Here is a 14,981-nt window from a genome sequence, read left to right as displayed (position 1 = left end):
CGATCTGACCATATTTAATAAGGTCCTATTCCTTCTTTCAGCCACGCCATTCTGCTGGGGTGTGCCCGGCGCAGTCGTTTGGGATTCAATCCCAGCTACCGATAAATAGTCCAAAAACTCGGCACTTAGGTATTCGCCTCCGCGATCAGATCGCAGGCATTTGATACTCTTACCATGTTGCGTCTCTACTTTAGCCTTAAACTCCTTGAACTTGTCAAAAGTTTCAGACTTGTAGCGCATCAAATAGATGTATCCGATTTTCGAGTAGTCATCTGTAAAGGTGACGAAATATCGAAAACCGCCCCTTGCCTCGGTTGACATTGGTCCACACACATCAGTATGAATGAGCTCAAGTACTTCTTTGGCCCTATTCCCCTTTGATCTAAAAGATCTCTTAGTCATCTTGCCTTCGAGACAGGACTCACACTTCGAAAACGGTTCCTTCTCAAGACCTTTAATAAGATCTTGATCAACCATCGCATGAATCCTTCTTTCGTTGGCATGACCAAGTCTAAGGTGCCATAAGTACGTTTCATTCATTGAAGTTGAAGGTTCTTTTCTTTTCTTAGAAATTTTCGATGTAGCATTGAGTTCTGATTTACGTTGATTAAATTGTGTAGAAGTGATCGTGTACAGATTGTTTTCCATGATACCGCGACAGATATAAGAACCATCTTTCTTAATAACGCAATTGTCATTAAAAGAAATCGAATATCCATCATAAGACAATTTAGAAACTGAAATTAAATTTCTTCTAAAAGAGGGTATCAACAAAACATTCTTCAAAATCAAAAATCTATCACTAGAAAAACGTAAATAAACGTCTCCCACTGCAACGGCCGCCACTTTCGTAGCGTCGCCCAGCTGGACCTCTATCTCACGATCATGTAGCCGTCTTGTCACCTGCATCAAGTCAGGATCAAAACATATATGATCAGTTGCTCCAGTATCAATAACCCAAGTATGAGTAGATGTCAAAGCCAAACATGACTCGACTACTAGAGCATGGTGCATACCTGTAGCCTTGCCCTTTTTAGGACAATCTGGCTTCCAATGACCTTTCTCTCCACACTTGAAGCATTTTCCAGTTTGCTTCTTGTCACCCCGCTGTTTCTTCTTTCCCTTAGCATTGTTGACTGCTACTTGGTTCGGTGCCTTTTTCTTTCCTCTTCTAGCCTTAGAGCCAGAGGAATTAGGCGCGATACTCATCATAGCTACTTTAGCTTGAACCATAAGGTCCTCCGCCGACTGAAGTTCAGTCAGCAACTCTGCTAAAGTATAATTCCGTTTGTTCATCTCAAAGTTGAGCTTGAACTGCTGGAAGCTAGGGGGAAGACTCTGAAGGATTATAGTAACCTGGGACTCGGGATCGATCGTCCCTCCCAATACCTCAATCTGGTTGAGGTGACTCATCATCTCGAGGACGTGTTGCCTCACAGACGAGCCTTCCTTCATAGACTTCGTCATGATACTCCGAAAGGCTTGAGACTTAGCCGTTCGATTCTGAGTACCAAAAAGATTTGCGAGATTTGTCATGATCTCGGCGGCAGTTTCCATGGCAGAATGCTGATGCTTGAGTACTGATGACATAGAAGCCAACATGTAGCACTTAGCCATCTCATTCGCCTTATGCCACCGTCTATGCGCATCTCGCAATGCTTGGCTGGCACTAGCAGCCGGGACAGCTGGGCGTGGAGTAGTGAGTACGAACTTGTACTCTTCTGCTGTGAGAACGATATCCAAGTTTTGTTTCCATTCGATGTAATTTTGGCCTTCGAGTTTGTTTTCTTTGAGAATGGCAGAAAGAGGATTAAAAGACATCTTGACGAATTTTATTGCACTGCAAACAGAAGATTTTACTATTTGTCATAAACTTATGTAAGGAAATTGAGTAGATTAACCATAAAACTTTTCAAAATCTTACAACAGCCAAATTAATAAATTGTATCCTCCTCTGGAGGTTAATACGCATTAAAATTTTGACAATTTACTGGTCACAACACCGACATATCAATAGCTTCCTCCTCTGGAGGTCGACATATCTAATGCTGCCTAAGCACGACCATCAGGTTTAGCATTACAGAATTTTATTTCTACAACACACTCCCATAACAATGTTCATGTGTTGATAACAAAACCAAGCTATCTCATAAATTCTGATTGAACCCTGAAACTCGCAGTTCCTTAGGATTATTGTCCCTACTCTGTAGGTGGCGATAATATTAGGAACCACTTTCTAGTTCATTCTATTTATTATTTGAGAAGTCCGCCCTTATGAACTTACTGTTTTCGTAGGATTATTGTCCCTACTCTGTAGGTGGCGATAATATTAGAAAATCAGCTTCACAAAATGTGGCAGTCCAACCGATGGAGACCATATATAAACTATAAGTTCATAATTATCGCTTAGACATTTGGGTTATGGTTTTAATTAATTATCCTTTAGCCTTAAGGCAGATTAAGACTAATTAAATTCTGTTGGTATTTAATTTACTGGATAATTAAATCTTTTATTATCTTTAATATCTTAGTTTAGGAATTATTGTTCTAGAATTTAATTCTTATTCACGTCATTCTATAAGATATATCTAAAATAAAGTACATTATTTATAATCTTAATTAGACATGAAAAATTAAATTCATATAATTTCCAAGTTCAAGATTAGGAAGAAAATTAAAATATATTATTTAATGTAATCTTATATATATCTTATCTTATTATAGATTCTAGATATATTATATTTAGGAAACTATTAAATTATTCTTATCTATATCATCTAGGATATAAAATATTCATAGATATAGAAAATAATCCAAATATTCCTAAAATCTAGGGAAATCTTCCCAAAATATTTTATTTCATTAAATAATATTATTTTTAATGATTTCTATTAATTTAGGAATTAAATAATCATTAAAATAATCTTTCGTCATTATCTTGCGATTCGAGGTTTGCACGAATCAACACGACGAAGATTTGAAGACTCCTCCCGGAGATGCTCGCCGGAGCGGCGTGTTCGCCGCCCGACCACCGCCGACAGTTCGCACCGATGGCGCGCTGCTTCCTTCTCCCTTCCGCGGCATCGCCGCATCTCCCTCCGTCAACGTCAAGCCAGAAAGCACAGCCGGAGCCGCGACTTTCCGGCGATCTCCCACTGCCCAACGAGCTCGCGCGCTCCAGCAGACGCCGCCTGCCGGCGTTGCTGCTCTCGGTTGCGCCTCGTTAGGGCTGGGTCGACTAGGATTCTAGGGTTAGGGTTAGGGTTTCGTCGGATTCTTGGCGCCTCGGCAGCTCTCGGACGAGCCACCACGCCGTTTGATCGGGGCCGGCTAGGGTTTGGCGGGCTTGGCCGGTGGCGCGCGCGAGCCCTTGCTCGCCGGCGCGTCGCCCCATGCCCGTCGCCCTCGGCTCCCACTCGATTGGCAACCCTCTTCGATCGATCATAGCGCAATTCGTCCCGGCGCAAGCGCCGACGAATCGCACATCTAGTTCGTTCGAATAATTCAAGTTCTATGATTCGAATGTTCTTGAGTTCAACATGCATAAACATAAAAAAAAATAAAAACACAAGAACATGCTTCGTAATCAATCAAGACATGCATACATGAATTTCGCGAAATTTAAATCCAAATAATCAGAGCCAAAACCTGGCTCTGATACCAATTGTTGGTGCACGCAGCGGAAGAGCATGTAAATAAATCACATAATAATCAGATCTATTTAGCAGATTATTTAGACAAAATCTATTCGCGTAATTATCACATGTATCATGCTCATAACTTGAATTAATCATGCTTTAAGAATATTGAAAACCTAAAACATGCTTTTCTACGGAGTAGAATAATACCTAATTAATTCTCCAAAGAATTGAAGATGGCTAGCGACTTCTCCACGTGTAGCTTTAAGTACTAGACCACAAATCTTCTCTCTGGTTCCCGAACTGTACTCTAATATCAGTGTGGGCTGATCTTACTAGAATACTAGGACTTAAATAAAGAAGACAGAAGAAATCCTTTTTGGAATAGGACTCAAATTCGAAATCTCCTACAGCTGGGAGAGATCGAAATTTTCGAAAATTGCAATATGAGATATTGTGTATTTTCTGTCTCCTTTATTCTCCTATTTATATTAAGTTCCTTTTTGGGCCCAGACAGGGATCTATGGAAGGCTTTGGATATGGGCTCATCCAATTTACTTTTTACTAATTAAATTGAACCCACAATTTAATATAAGTTATAATTGGAATATTACGAGCAGCCACTACAGAAGTAATATTGAACTCTCCCCATCCAAATCCGAAATTATAAGTAATCCGGGTTTCCGTTTATCTTTCATTTCCCGTGCTTAAGATTAATATGTCCATTAATTAATTAATGTCTGCTATTGACTTAATTAATTAACTTCTTATTAATTCCAAGAGTGGACTTAGCATGAAACACTCATTTATTATTCATAGAGTAATCATACTCCAACTAGCTAGGTTCCGAATAATAAAACTTAGTTTCGCGCTCCTCTTGAGGACATTATCAAACGAGACTCACCTCGTGCACGATTCAATATAATAGCAATCCTAGCACCGCTAGATATCGATCACCACTGCCCAATATATCAGGATAATTGGGCTACGAAAAACCCGCACCATTTGATAAGTCAAAGCAATGCATAATCAATACCGTATGCTCAATGCTAACCTACATTGATTAAGAAATAAATATTTATCAAGACCTCGCCTTTCAGTAGATAGCCCAAGGCAAGTCTTGCTGTTAGATCCGTTCAATGCTATACCACACCAATGTCATCTTATTTCAGTAAGGCTTAGAAATATACGGACTGACATTGCAACCTTTCTCGATGGGTAGTCTAATTCCATCTAGGTTGTGAAATTCATATTTTTCTTTGTTTAGAACTGACCGTATTACCTTAAAGTGGACGACGCCCACAACCGGTCTACTAAAACAAAGACTTAGACTTTGTTAAGTTAACTTATACATTTAAACATGCATTAACATCCATTAAATGTAAAACATAACAACATTATGACAAAAATAATCTGTTTTATTCATTGGAAAATAAAATAAGAGTTTTACAGTATTCAATCACTCGAAACGTGATTTCTAGTATACAAACTCTAACACGCGGAGCACCTACGAATCGCGCTGGAGACGCTAAGGAAGAAAAGCTGACCACCACACCAGTGTTAGCTGTGCCAGAGCTTGGAGTGAACTACGTAGTTTACACCGACGCTTCGAAAGTCGGATTAGGATACGTGTTGATGCAGAACAACAAGGTGATCGCTTACGCGTCGCGACAGTTGAAACCGCACGAGTTGAACTACCCCACCCACGATTTAGAGTTAGCCGCAGTAGTGCACGCCCTAAAGATTTGGAGGCACCATCTCTACGGAGATAGGTGTGAGATCTTTACGGATCACAAGAGTTCGAAGTACTTCTTCGAGCAGAAGGACCTGAACATGCGACAACGGAGATGGCTCGAGCTAGTGAAGGACTACGATTGTGGTACCAACTATCACCCTGGCAAGGCAAACGTAGTAGCAGATGCTTTAAGACGTAGAGACCATTCGCAACTCGCCGTTTTTCTGACAGAAGAGGAAGGCTTAGTACGAGAGTTGAGTAAGTTGCGGATAGAAGTAGTTAGAACACCCAAAACCGTGAAAGGTCGAATCGCCGCGTTAGTAGTAGAACCTGACCTAAGAACGAGGATCGTTGCAGCACGACGTCTAGATGTGAGATTAGAGGAGATTCGAGTCGAAGTGAGAACCGGTGAATCCGGAAATTTTTAGCGAGGCTTCCGACAATGCTCTCACCTTTGGAGGGAGAATGTGCGTGCCGAACGACGAGGGACTTAGGAACGAGATCATGAGCGAAGCCCACGAAACCCCATACACTGCTCACCCCGGGAGCACGAAGATGTACCAGGATCTGAAGAAGTCCTTTTGGTGGAACGGCATGAAGAGAGATGTCGCAGCTTTCGTGGAGCGCTGTTTAGCTTGCCAACAGGTGAAAGCCTTACACCAACGACCGTACGGAAAGCTACAACCGCTTGAGATACCCGAGTGGAAGTGGGAGCACATCGCAACGGACTTCGTGACTGCGTTGCTGAAAACCCTTAAAGGGAACACCGCGATCTGGGTGATCATCGATCGACTTACCAAGAGTGCGCATTTCATACCAATCCCCGTAACCCATGGATCGGATAAGCTAGCTCAGATCTACATCGTGCGATTACATGGAGTCCCAGTGACAATTACGTCTGATCGTGACCCGAAGTTTACCTCGAAATTTTGGGTTAGTTTACAACGCGAGCTTGGGACACGCTTAAACTTTAGCACCGCTTTTCACCCACAGTCCGATGGACAATCCGAGAGGACGATACTAACTCTCGAGGATATGTTAGGAGCCGTGGTGCTCGACCGAGGCGGAAGTTGGGAGACCGCTGATGTGGATCCATGTATTTTGTGATCCATTTCCCAAGGATTTACCCAATTTGTAGGTGATTGATCTAATATTTTTGTGAAGTAGATTTTCTATTGTATCAATAATGGCAACCCAACAAGAATTTAGGAAACTAAGATGATCAAAACAAGAAGTAACATTGGATAGAGTGGAAATTGTGATACATAGTCATTGATGAGGCAAGCTAAGACACTTACAACATACTAACATGCATCCATGGCTAGATCTTCAAGGGAACCACAAACCTCAAAGCATATCTCTACTTGATCCATGCTTGAACTAGCAATTGATGGAAATCCCATGCTTGAACTAGCAATTGATGGATTCAAGCAACCTAAATCTAGGAATTGGATAGAAACCCTCTCCAAGAGGAAACAAAGCTCTCAAGCATATAATTCAGCAAAAACCTCAGGAAATGGAATAACATCAAGAGGTATTTATACTATGGGTCCAAAAATAGAAAGTTGGCCCACAAAATCTAAAAATCGGCATAATCGCCCGGTCGGGCGTTTTTCACATGCCAAAATGCCCGGCCCGGGCGTTTTCCCTGTCCCCGGGCGTTTTGCACAGTAAAAAACGCCCGGCCGGGCGTTTTTCCCGAAGCTCCCGGCCTTCTCTGCGCGACTTCCGTAAAACCGCCATAACTCCCTCATTCGGACTCCGATTGGGATGTGCAAGATACCCACGCGAAGCCGTTTTCAAGACGAAGACAATGGTTGCAGTTTCATAGCTTTCGGATATCATCTATATAGGACGGTTTTCGGTTGAATCCAGCTGTAGCTGAAATCCTCGACGCACGGCCTCCATGATCGTATCATCCTCCCCTTCTTGGAAAGGATTTGTCCTCAAATCCGAGCCTTATCTATTCCTCGCATCCTCGGGAGGCCCTCTAGCTTTATTGGATCCTTGGAACGTCTTCTCTTTCATCCTTGGGCCCCAATCAACCCATGGTTCACGCCGAAGGGAGGACCCTTGACGTCGAGCACCCGTGGTCATATCATCCTCCCCTTCTTGGAAAGGATTTTCCCTCAAATCCGGGTTCCGTACACCTATAAAATAGCACGAGATCAAATCAAATATCCATGTAGGATGATAGAGATTAAGACCACTAACGACTCTAATAGAAAATAATACACCAAAGACGTTGTTGTGGGCCTCCAAATTCATGTTCCCTCAAGCTCAAGGCCAAGTGACAATAAATATGAGAGCACGAATTAATGATTCCTTTCATGTCCAAATCCATCCCATAAGAAATCAAGACAAAATCATCAAGATATCCTTCATAACAAAACTCAAACAACCTCACAATATAGGTATAAGATATAGGTGCAAATAAACATAGGCATTCCTTCACAATGTAGTCCCAAACAAAGCCATTAGATATAAAGTTCTTCACAAATAGACCATAAAACATCCCAACTCCATTGAATGGTTTGATGGACATGCAATAAAAGCAATCAACATGCCAAAACACAAATGCCCCAAGCACCTTGTTTCTATTTGGTTCGATCATCCTCATACAAATGATGCCCAAATTCTTGAACATCTTCACAAAAGATTTGGCATTCTCAACAAGACTAGGCATATACAAGAAAGGATCCTCATAGTGTGTATATTCAAAGGTAACCGAATAAGGTCTATTCACAAGATTCCTATTCTCAAGGTTAAACAACAAATGACCATAAGGAACCATTGATACATCATTCTTGCTCAAATGAGAGCTACTCCACAAATTGACAAGCCCATATTTAACACATAGAGTAGGTTCATCACAACACACATCAAGTTTGCAAGAAGGATTATCATTTAACAAACAAAGTTCATCAATATGGATTTCATCCCATTGCCCCATCAATTTCAAGAGATTATCAAACATAAGGGAGCAATGTGTCCATAAACCTTCATGCACGACATGGAGACAAGACACAACACCATGCATATGATACTTGTAAAAAACTACATCAATTATCATGAGAAATGTTTCCAAATTAGCCCCACACAATTGCTCTAGCAATTTTAAAACAATACCACAAACATGAGAACGATGCAATTTTATGCCATTAGTCACAACATCATCCTCAAGAGACATATGAGTGGAAAAATCCTTCACAAAAAGGCCATAGAATACTCCAATCCCATTGAAGGGTTTAACCACTTTGCAATGAAGACATAGCAAACACCAAGTTCTAAAGTCATTATCCATGTTACTCTTCTTGGTCTTAGTATCCTCATCCACATACACATGAAGCTCAAAATTACCAACAAATGAAAGTTTAGGCATCTTAGCATGCAAGGAAGTCACTCCAACATTCAAGGTAGAAGCCACAAGAGAAATGTCATGTCTCTCAATGCTTGATTTTACCAAGAAAGGATCAATATATGGTGCAAAGGTAGATTTAGCATTCAAAGTTTCAAGCTCATGAGACCACTTTTTACACAAGACATCAATAACAAATTTATCAACACAAAGGGGCTTCTCTAATATAATCTCATTCAATGAAACATCACAAGGAGATAAGGATAGTGCACTTGAACCTTGGGCAAGGAGTTCATCCACTTGCCCTCGTTCCTCTTGTTCCTTCTCCGGGTGAGTAGTTTCCAAGCCATGTACAACATGATGCCTCACTTCCATGCCTTCAATTAAATTTCCTACAAATTCATGAACACAAAAAGACATAGAAGAAGTGTTAGTGGGTAAGGGTTTAGTTTCCTCACCAAGGGCAAGAGGCAAAGGATCATTTGGTGCCCACCCAAGGTTGACCTTAGAATCTAACAAGCACCCTTTACTCACTTGTGCTTGTGGTTTTTCTCTCATTTGATATTTTTCTTTTCTCTCACCCCCACCACTCTCTCTTGACTTTTTCACCTCACACTCTTGTCTTTTATCATGCTCTCTTGGCTTTTTAGACTCACATTCACTCTCAAGCCTTTTCTCTCTCTCTCGTTCTTTTTTTCTACTAATTTGGATTAAGCTCTTCGAAGAGGAGACATTTCCATATACATCAAGAGACTTATGTGATAAATGGAAAGAAGAGGGTGTAGCCAAATTACTTGATGAGTTACCTCTTTGGTTTTTGTCAACACCACCATGTGGGTAGGTAGGCCTCAATCGAGCTCTATATGAGACTTCTTCTTCAATTGGCCTCTCAAACCCCTTATGGCTAACTTGATCTCACACCCTCCTAAAATACCACTCTCCATGAGACTTGGGAGCTCTTTTCCCACTATATCCTCTATCAAGCCCATCTCCATGGTACCTTGATTCATAGTCACCTTTAAAACGGCCACGGGCACCATTTCTTCCCCCAAACCGATCATTCTCCATGTGATTGACTCTATTTCTATCATTCCCCCTTTGCCATCCCTCATACACCACTTCTTCCATCATCTCCTCGGCAACATTAGGTAGATTGTTACCCCTAGAAGTAGGAGTCCTAGATGTGCGGTCTCCCTTCAAGGTGTTGAACTCCTCAAATAATGTGTTTTGGGCGGCAAGCATGCGGGCTTCGGATTCTTTTGATCGAGCAATGGAGTCTTTTGCTCGCACATCCATTTGGATCATCATCTCTTGTTTGAATTCCTTCATCATTCGGGCCATCATGCTCACAAGGTCCCCATCGGGTATAGGGTGAGTCATGCTTGTTTCCTCCCCCTCCGCACTTGTCCCCGCCATTTTGTTGGACCGAGTGCGAGTAGGCATAGAGTAAGTACCTACAAATCAAACAAACACTAGGAACTAGTCCTAGAGGTTAGTAATAAAAGAAAGTAGAATTTAAGAAGATGAACTCAACTTTGATGTCCCAAACCCCCCCTCAAATCACTCCCCAATAACTCTCGACAAAGGCTTAGAATATTGTGAGAAAGGTGGATTCACTCACACTCACAACTCCAATTCCAAGATTTAAGTGCTTGAGGTGGATCAATCAAGGTATACTACTTGGTCAACAAAATCAAGAAGACAAAGCCATAAACACATATTAGCAAGATGCAAGTCAAAGAAAAACAAACAAGGGGTGACACTTTTGCTGAAATTTGGCTGATCTATATGATTTTTTTTGGTATTGATTCCCGCTCCCAATTTGGATGAATTTTGGTGGATAGATTCCCAAACAAGTCTAGATCAAGGGAAAAATGGCCATATATAGTCAGATTTGATGATTGGATATGTTTTGTATGGTTTTCCCCAACTATGCCAAAACAGGGCAATGATGTTAATCTCCACGGTTAACTAGGCAAACGAACGAATTTTTTGATGAAAATTTTCAGGTACGTAGGTCACATAACATATATCATACACACCAAATTTCGGCTTAATCTAACCACAATTGATCAATCCGATCATCCCAACAAAACAGAGCAAAAACAAAGGACAAAAGGAAAAATAACCCAACCCAAAGCAACAATAGATCAAACACCTAATGGGTACTAGGCTCTAGATACCAAATGATGTGGATCCATGTATTTTGTGATCCATTTCCCAAGGATTTACCCAATTTGTAGGTGATTGATCTAATATTTTTGTGAAGTAGATTTTCTATTGTATCAATAATGGCAACCCAACAAGAATTTAGGAAACTAAGATGATCAAAACAAGAAGTAACATTGGATAGAGTGGAAATTGTGATACATAGTCATTGATGAGGTAAGCTAAGACACTTACAACATACTAACATGCATCCATGGCTAGATCTTCAAGGGAACCACAAACCTCAAAGCATACCTCTACTTGATCCATACACACGTTATAAAGAAATCAGCCACGAGAGGCACTCAGCTTATTAAATTAATGCATACTGATATATGCGGTCATTTTGATACTCCTTGGGTTGATAAAAATTACTTTTAGATGAAAAGTTAAAGTTGTGAGATCAAATAGAGTTGTTAAGTTTTTATAATAGATATTATACTTGTCTATTTATAAAGTTACTCAAAGTAGAGGCGTTTGTGCATGATGTACAATGCCCGATACTCCAAAATGGAAAGGTGGAATCGTATCTTAAGGGAAATGGTTAGATTTATGTCATGTTGTTATACGTTACCCTATTTGTTGTGGATTTATGCTTTAAAGACTACAATGTATATGCTTAATTAGGTTCCTAGTAAAACAGTTCCTAAAACTCCTTTAGAACTGTGGACAGAAAGGAAACCTATCTTAAGGCATATTTGTATTTGGTGTTGTCGAGCATAAGTAATGTTATATAAAGTCCACATGAAAAGTTTTTGATTTAAGAATTGTCATTGAATTTTTTTATTGGCTATTCGGAAAAATCAAAGAGGTATACACTTTATTGTTCTAACCATAGTACGAGAATATTTTAAAACGGGAAACGCTAGGTTCATTGAAAATGGTGAAAACAGTGGGAGTGGTGAAAGGTGGATATTCATGAAGTCCACGATAAGTTTCATCCACATGTTGTTGCACCTAAGGCTGTTGTTTCTATTATGTCACAATCGAAAGACACAATAGAATAACATGATGATGTGTAAAACCCACTAAGCGAAAATGAAGTAGATGAACCTGTCACAATTCTAGAAGAGAATAGTGAACCACAATATATATTGAAACGATCAGTAAGGAAAAGAAAATATGTCGTTTCAAATTACTGTGGTTTACACTATTAAAAGTGAATGTGACATAAGCCGTGATAAATATTTACTCATTCCAACGAGCCGTCAAAGTGACTATTCTTTAAGAATTATTTTGGCTTTGGTGGCTCATTATGATCACGAGCTTCACCAAATTAATGTAAAAAATCACCTTTCTAAATGGAGAAATTGTAGAGAAAATATATATGGGCCAACCTGAAGGATTCTTGACCACATGACAAGAAAAATTAGTATGTAAGCTGAGTAAGTCAATATATGGACTAAAACAAGCTTCCTGGAAATGGTATTTTAAAATTTTAATGATACCATTGTGTCGTATGATTTTGTAGAGATCATTATTGATCGATGTATCTATGTAAAAAATCAGTGGGAGCAAGTTTATAAAATGAGTCTTATATTTTGATGATATTTGCTTGTTGCAAATGACATGGGTATGTTACATGATCTTAATAAATAGTATCTCTCTATAAGGATTGTTCCAATTCAGAAGGGAGACAAGTTCGGTAAATGAAATGTCCTAAAAGTGAATTGGAGAATAAGGTTTTTGAAATGAATGATATGAGTGAGACATCTTATGTGATCGAAATAGAAATATTTTGAGTTTATCACAAGGATTATTGAATTTGTCTCATAAAGGATATATCAATAAAATTTTGGAGAGATAGAGTGGAAAATTGCTCTTTAAAGATAGCTCCAATTTAGAAAGGGGACAATGTCCTAAAAGTAAATTGGAGCATAAGGAAATGGAAAGAATTTCATATGCATCAGTGGTTGGGAGGTTGAACTATGTTCAAACATGTAGGCGACCAAATATTACATTATTGTTGGTATGTTAGGTCGATATCAAAGTAATCCTAAGAGGATTACTGGAAAGCTGCAATGAAAGTCCTCAGGTATTTGCAAGGCACCAAAGAGCACATGCTTATGTAAAAGGGATCCAATGACTTAAAAGTCAATGGATATACAGATTCAGGCTATGCCGGATGCGTCAATGGTAGAAAATTGACGTTTGGCTATTTGTTCCTTTAAGTTGTGGGAGCAATATTATGGAAAAGTGGAAAATAGTTTGTCATTGCTATTTCCACTATAAACGTTGAATTTTGGCATGCTTTGAGGCCAAAGTTCATGAAAAGTGATTGCGAAATTTAATCTCAGAACTTGGAACTGTTAACATTATAGTCAAGCCGCTGAGATTTTATTGTGATAATTTCGCAGAAATCTTCTTCTAAAGGAAAGATAAATACTTGAAAGGTGATATGCATGACGTTGAAGTATTTGTCGGTAAATGAAGAAGTACAGAAACATAAAGTGTCCATTGAGCATATAAGGACTAATATAATTGAAGCGGATCCGTTAAATAAAGGATTATCACCCAAATGTTTATTGGCCATGAAACATATGGGTATTATAGAGAAAGCCTTGCTTGCGAATTATATTGTGCTCATAAGGTGTAAGACACTTTGGAATTCAATTATAGTTGTGTTTCTATTTATTGAATATGTTATCATTATAGATTGTATACAATTATGGTTTTTGGATAACATATGATAAATTGAGAATAAAGGATCATCTCAATGAAAGGTCAGTATAAATTTAGAATTGGTTTGTGATACATGGAAGGGATCATGTCGCTTAATGATGTGTGACCGCCATGATTCAATTAGTTCTAATTTTATATGGTATTTAAAGGATTTATGAACTTGATATAAAAGTGCGCATTATGGTTACTAAACCATTAAGACGATACAAAGGTCAAGTGGGAGAATGTAAGGATATTTATATTCTTATATGACCTATGTATCTATTGGTTTAATATTAAAGTTCAAGTACATAATATTAAAAGTTAAAAGGGATTCTAATATTAAAGACGATACTGTGATGGATCGGTTTCGAGTAAAGAATTAGAATCGGGTGTATTGATAACCCTCCTCTCTTACCTCTAATATATATATATATATACATATTATATATATATATATATATATATATACACACACAAGGATTCAAATTGTATATGAATATGTATGTAGTTATATATGTGCGTGTGCATATATGATAATTTGAATGTGCTGTGAGTGTTGCTTGGATGGAGGTTGGTGATCTTATCTCCACTTTATAGTATAAATGTTATGGTTGAATTAATTCAAATCTAGAATTAGATTTCATTATAGAAATCATTAAAGCATTTAGAAATGGCTTACAGTTGCAAGAGGTATCGCTCCCTTCCACGGACAAGATCAAGATCTTGTGCTCGGAAATATAAAATCCTCCAATATTTTCCTTAATGACCAAAATCATGCCATTGTGGCCTTTGATGCTGGATTGGCAAATCTGATAAGTCCCAAGAGGCTGCCAGGTGTAATAGATTCGCTCTACTGTGCCCCAGAAGTAAAAAACATGGGGAGAGTGTCACAGGTTTCTGATGTCTATAGCTATGGAGTTGTGCTGCTTGAACTTTTTTACGGAGAATCATCTCAAGAACTTGCCTCGCTAGCTGAGCTAGTTCGGTCTGTTAATCATACACATGAATGGCCTGCGGAGCTGGTGGATGTCGCTTGTCTGAGGTACGGAGACGAGCAGGCGCTGGCACAAGTATTGCAGATGGCAGCGGGTTGTGTTGGCACAGTTGTTCCACGTAGGCCTAGGACATTTGAAGTAGTGAAGGTGTCGGAGGAAATTGAATGCTCATCTGTTCAATCAGGACTGGGATCCTTATTGGAGAATCTATTGCCCTTGCTATCACCATAATCCATGGGGTATTTCCTTTGATTTTCTTTTATCCGCTTCACGATTCTTTTTTCGGTGAATCTGTTGCTCATGGTTCAGAGTTACCGGACATGAGGAACTCCGGATAGAAGAACGGCCATTGAGACTCCAAAAGAGAGCTGAAGAAGTTGATA

At 39.4% G+C, this 14,981-nt stretch overlaps 1 protein-coding gene and 1 pseudogene across 1 annotated transcript; one reads left to right on the top strand and one right to left on the bottom strand.

Moving 5' to 3' along the window:
* Positions 1 to 14,880, top strand: part of LOC125197355 (probably inactive receptor-like protein kinase At5g41680) — a 47,128-nt pseudogene extending 32,248 nt beyond the window's left edge.
* LOC148932641 (uncharacterized) lies at positions 7,592 to 10,147 on the bottom strand. Its single transcript, XM_089063752.1, has 2 exons — positions 9,653 to 10,147; positions 7,592 to 9,484 (listed from the first exon to the last, which is right to left on the bottom strand). The coding sequence occupies exons 1-2, from the start codon at positions 10,145 to 10,147 to the stop codon at positions 7,592 to 7,594; spliced, it is 2,388 nt and encodes a 795-aa protein (XP_088919878.1).
* Positions 14,881 to 14,981: the final 101 nt, after the last annotated feature.

This window comes from Salvia hispanica, chromosome 2 (assembly GCF_029641045.1).
Source record: "Salvia hispanica isolate PSC_SH4W2 chromosome 2, Shi_PSC_v1, whole genome shotgun sequence".
In the NCBI taxonomy this organism is placed as follows: Eukaryota; Viridiplantae; Streptophyta; class Magnoliopsida; order Lamiales; family Lamiaceae; genus Salvia; species Salvia hispanica.
The sequence above is the reverse complement of the archived record's forward strand: the minus strand, read 5'-3'. Positions and strand labels throughout refer to the sequence as shown.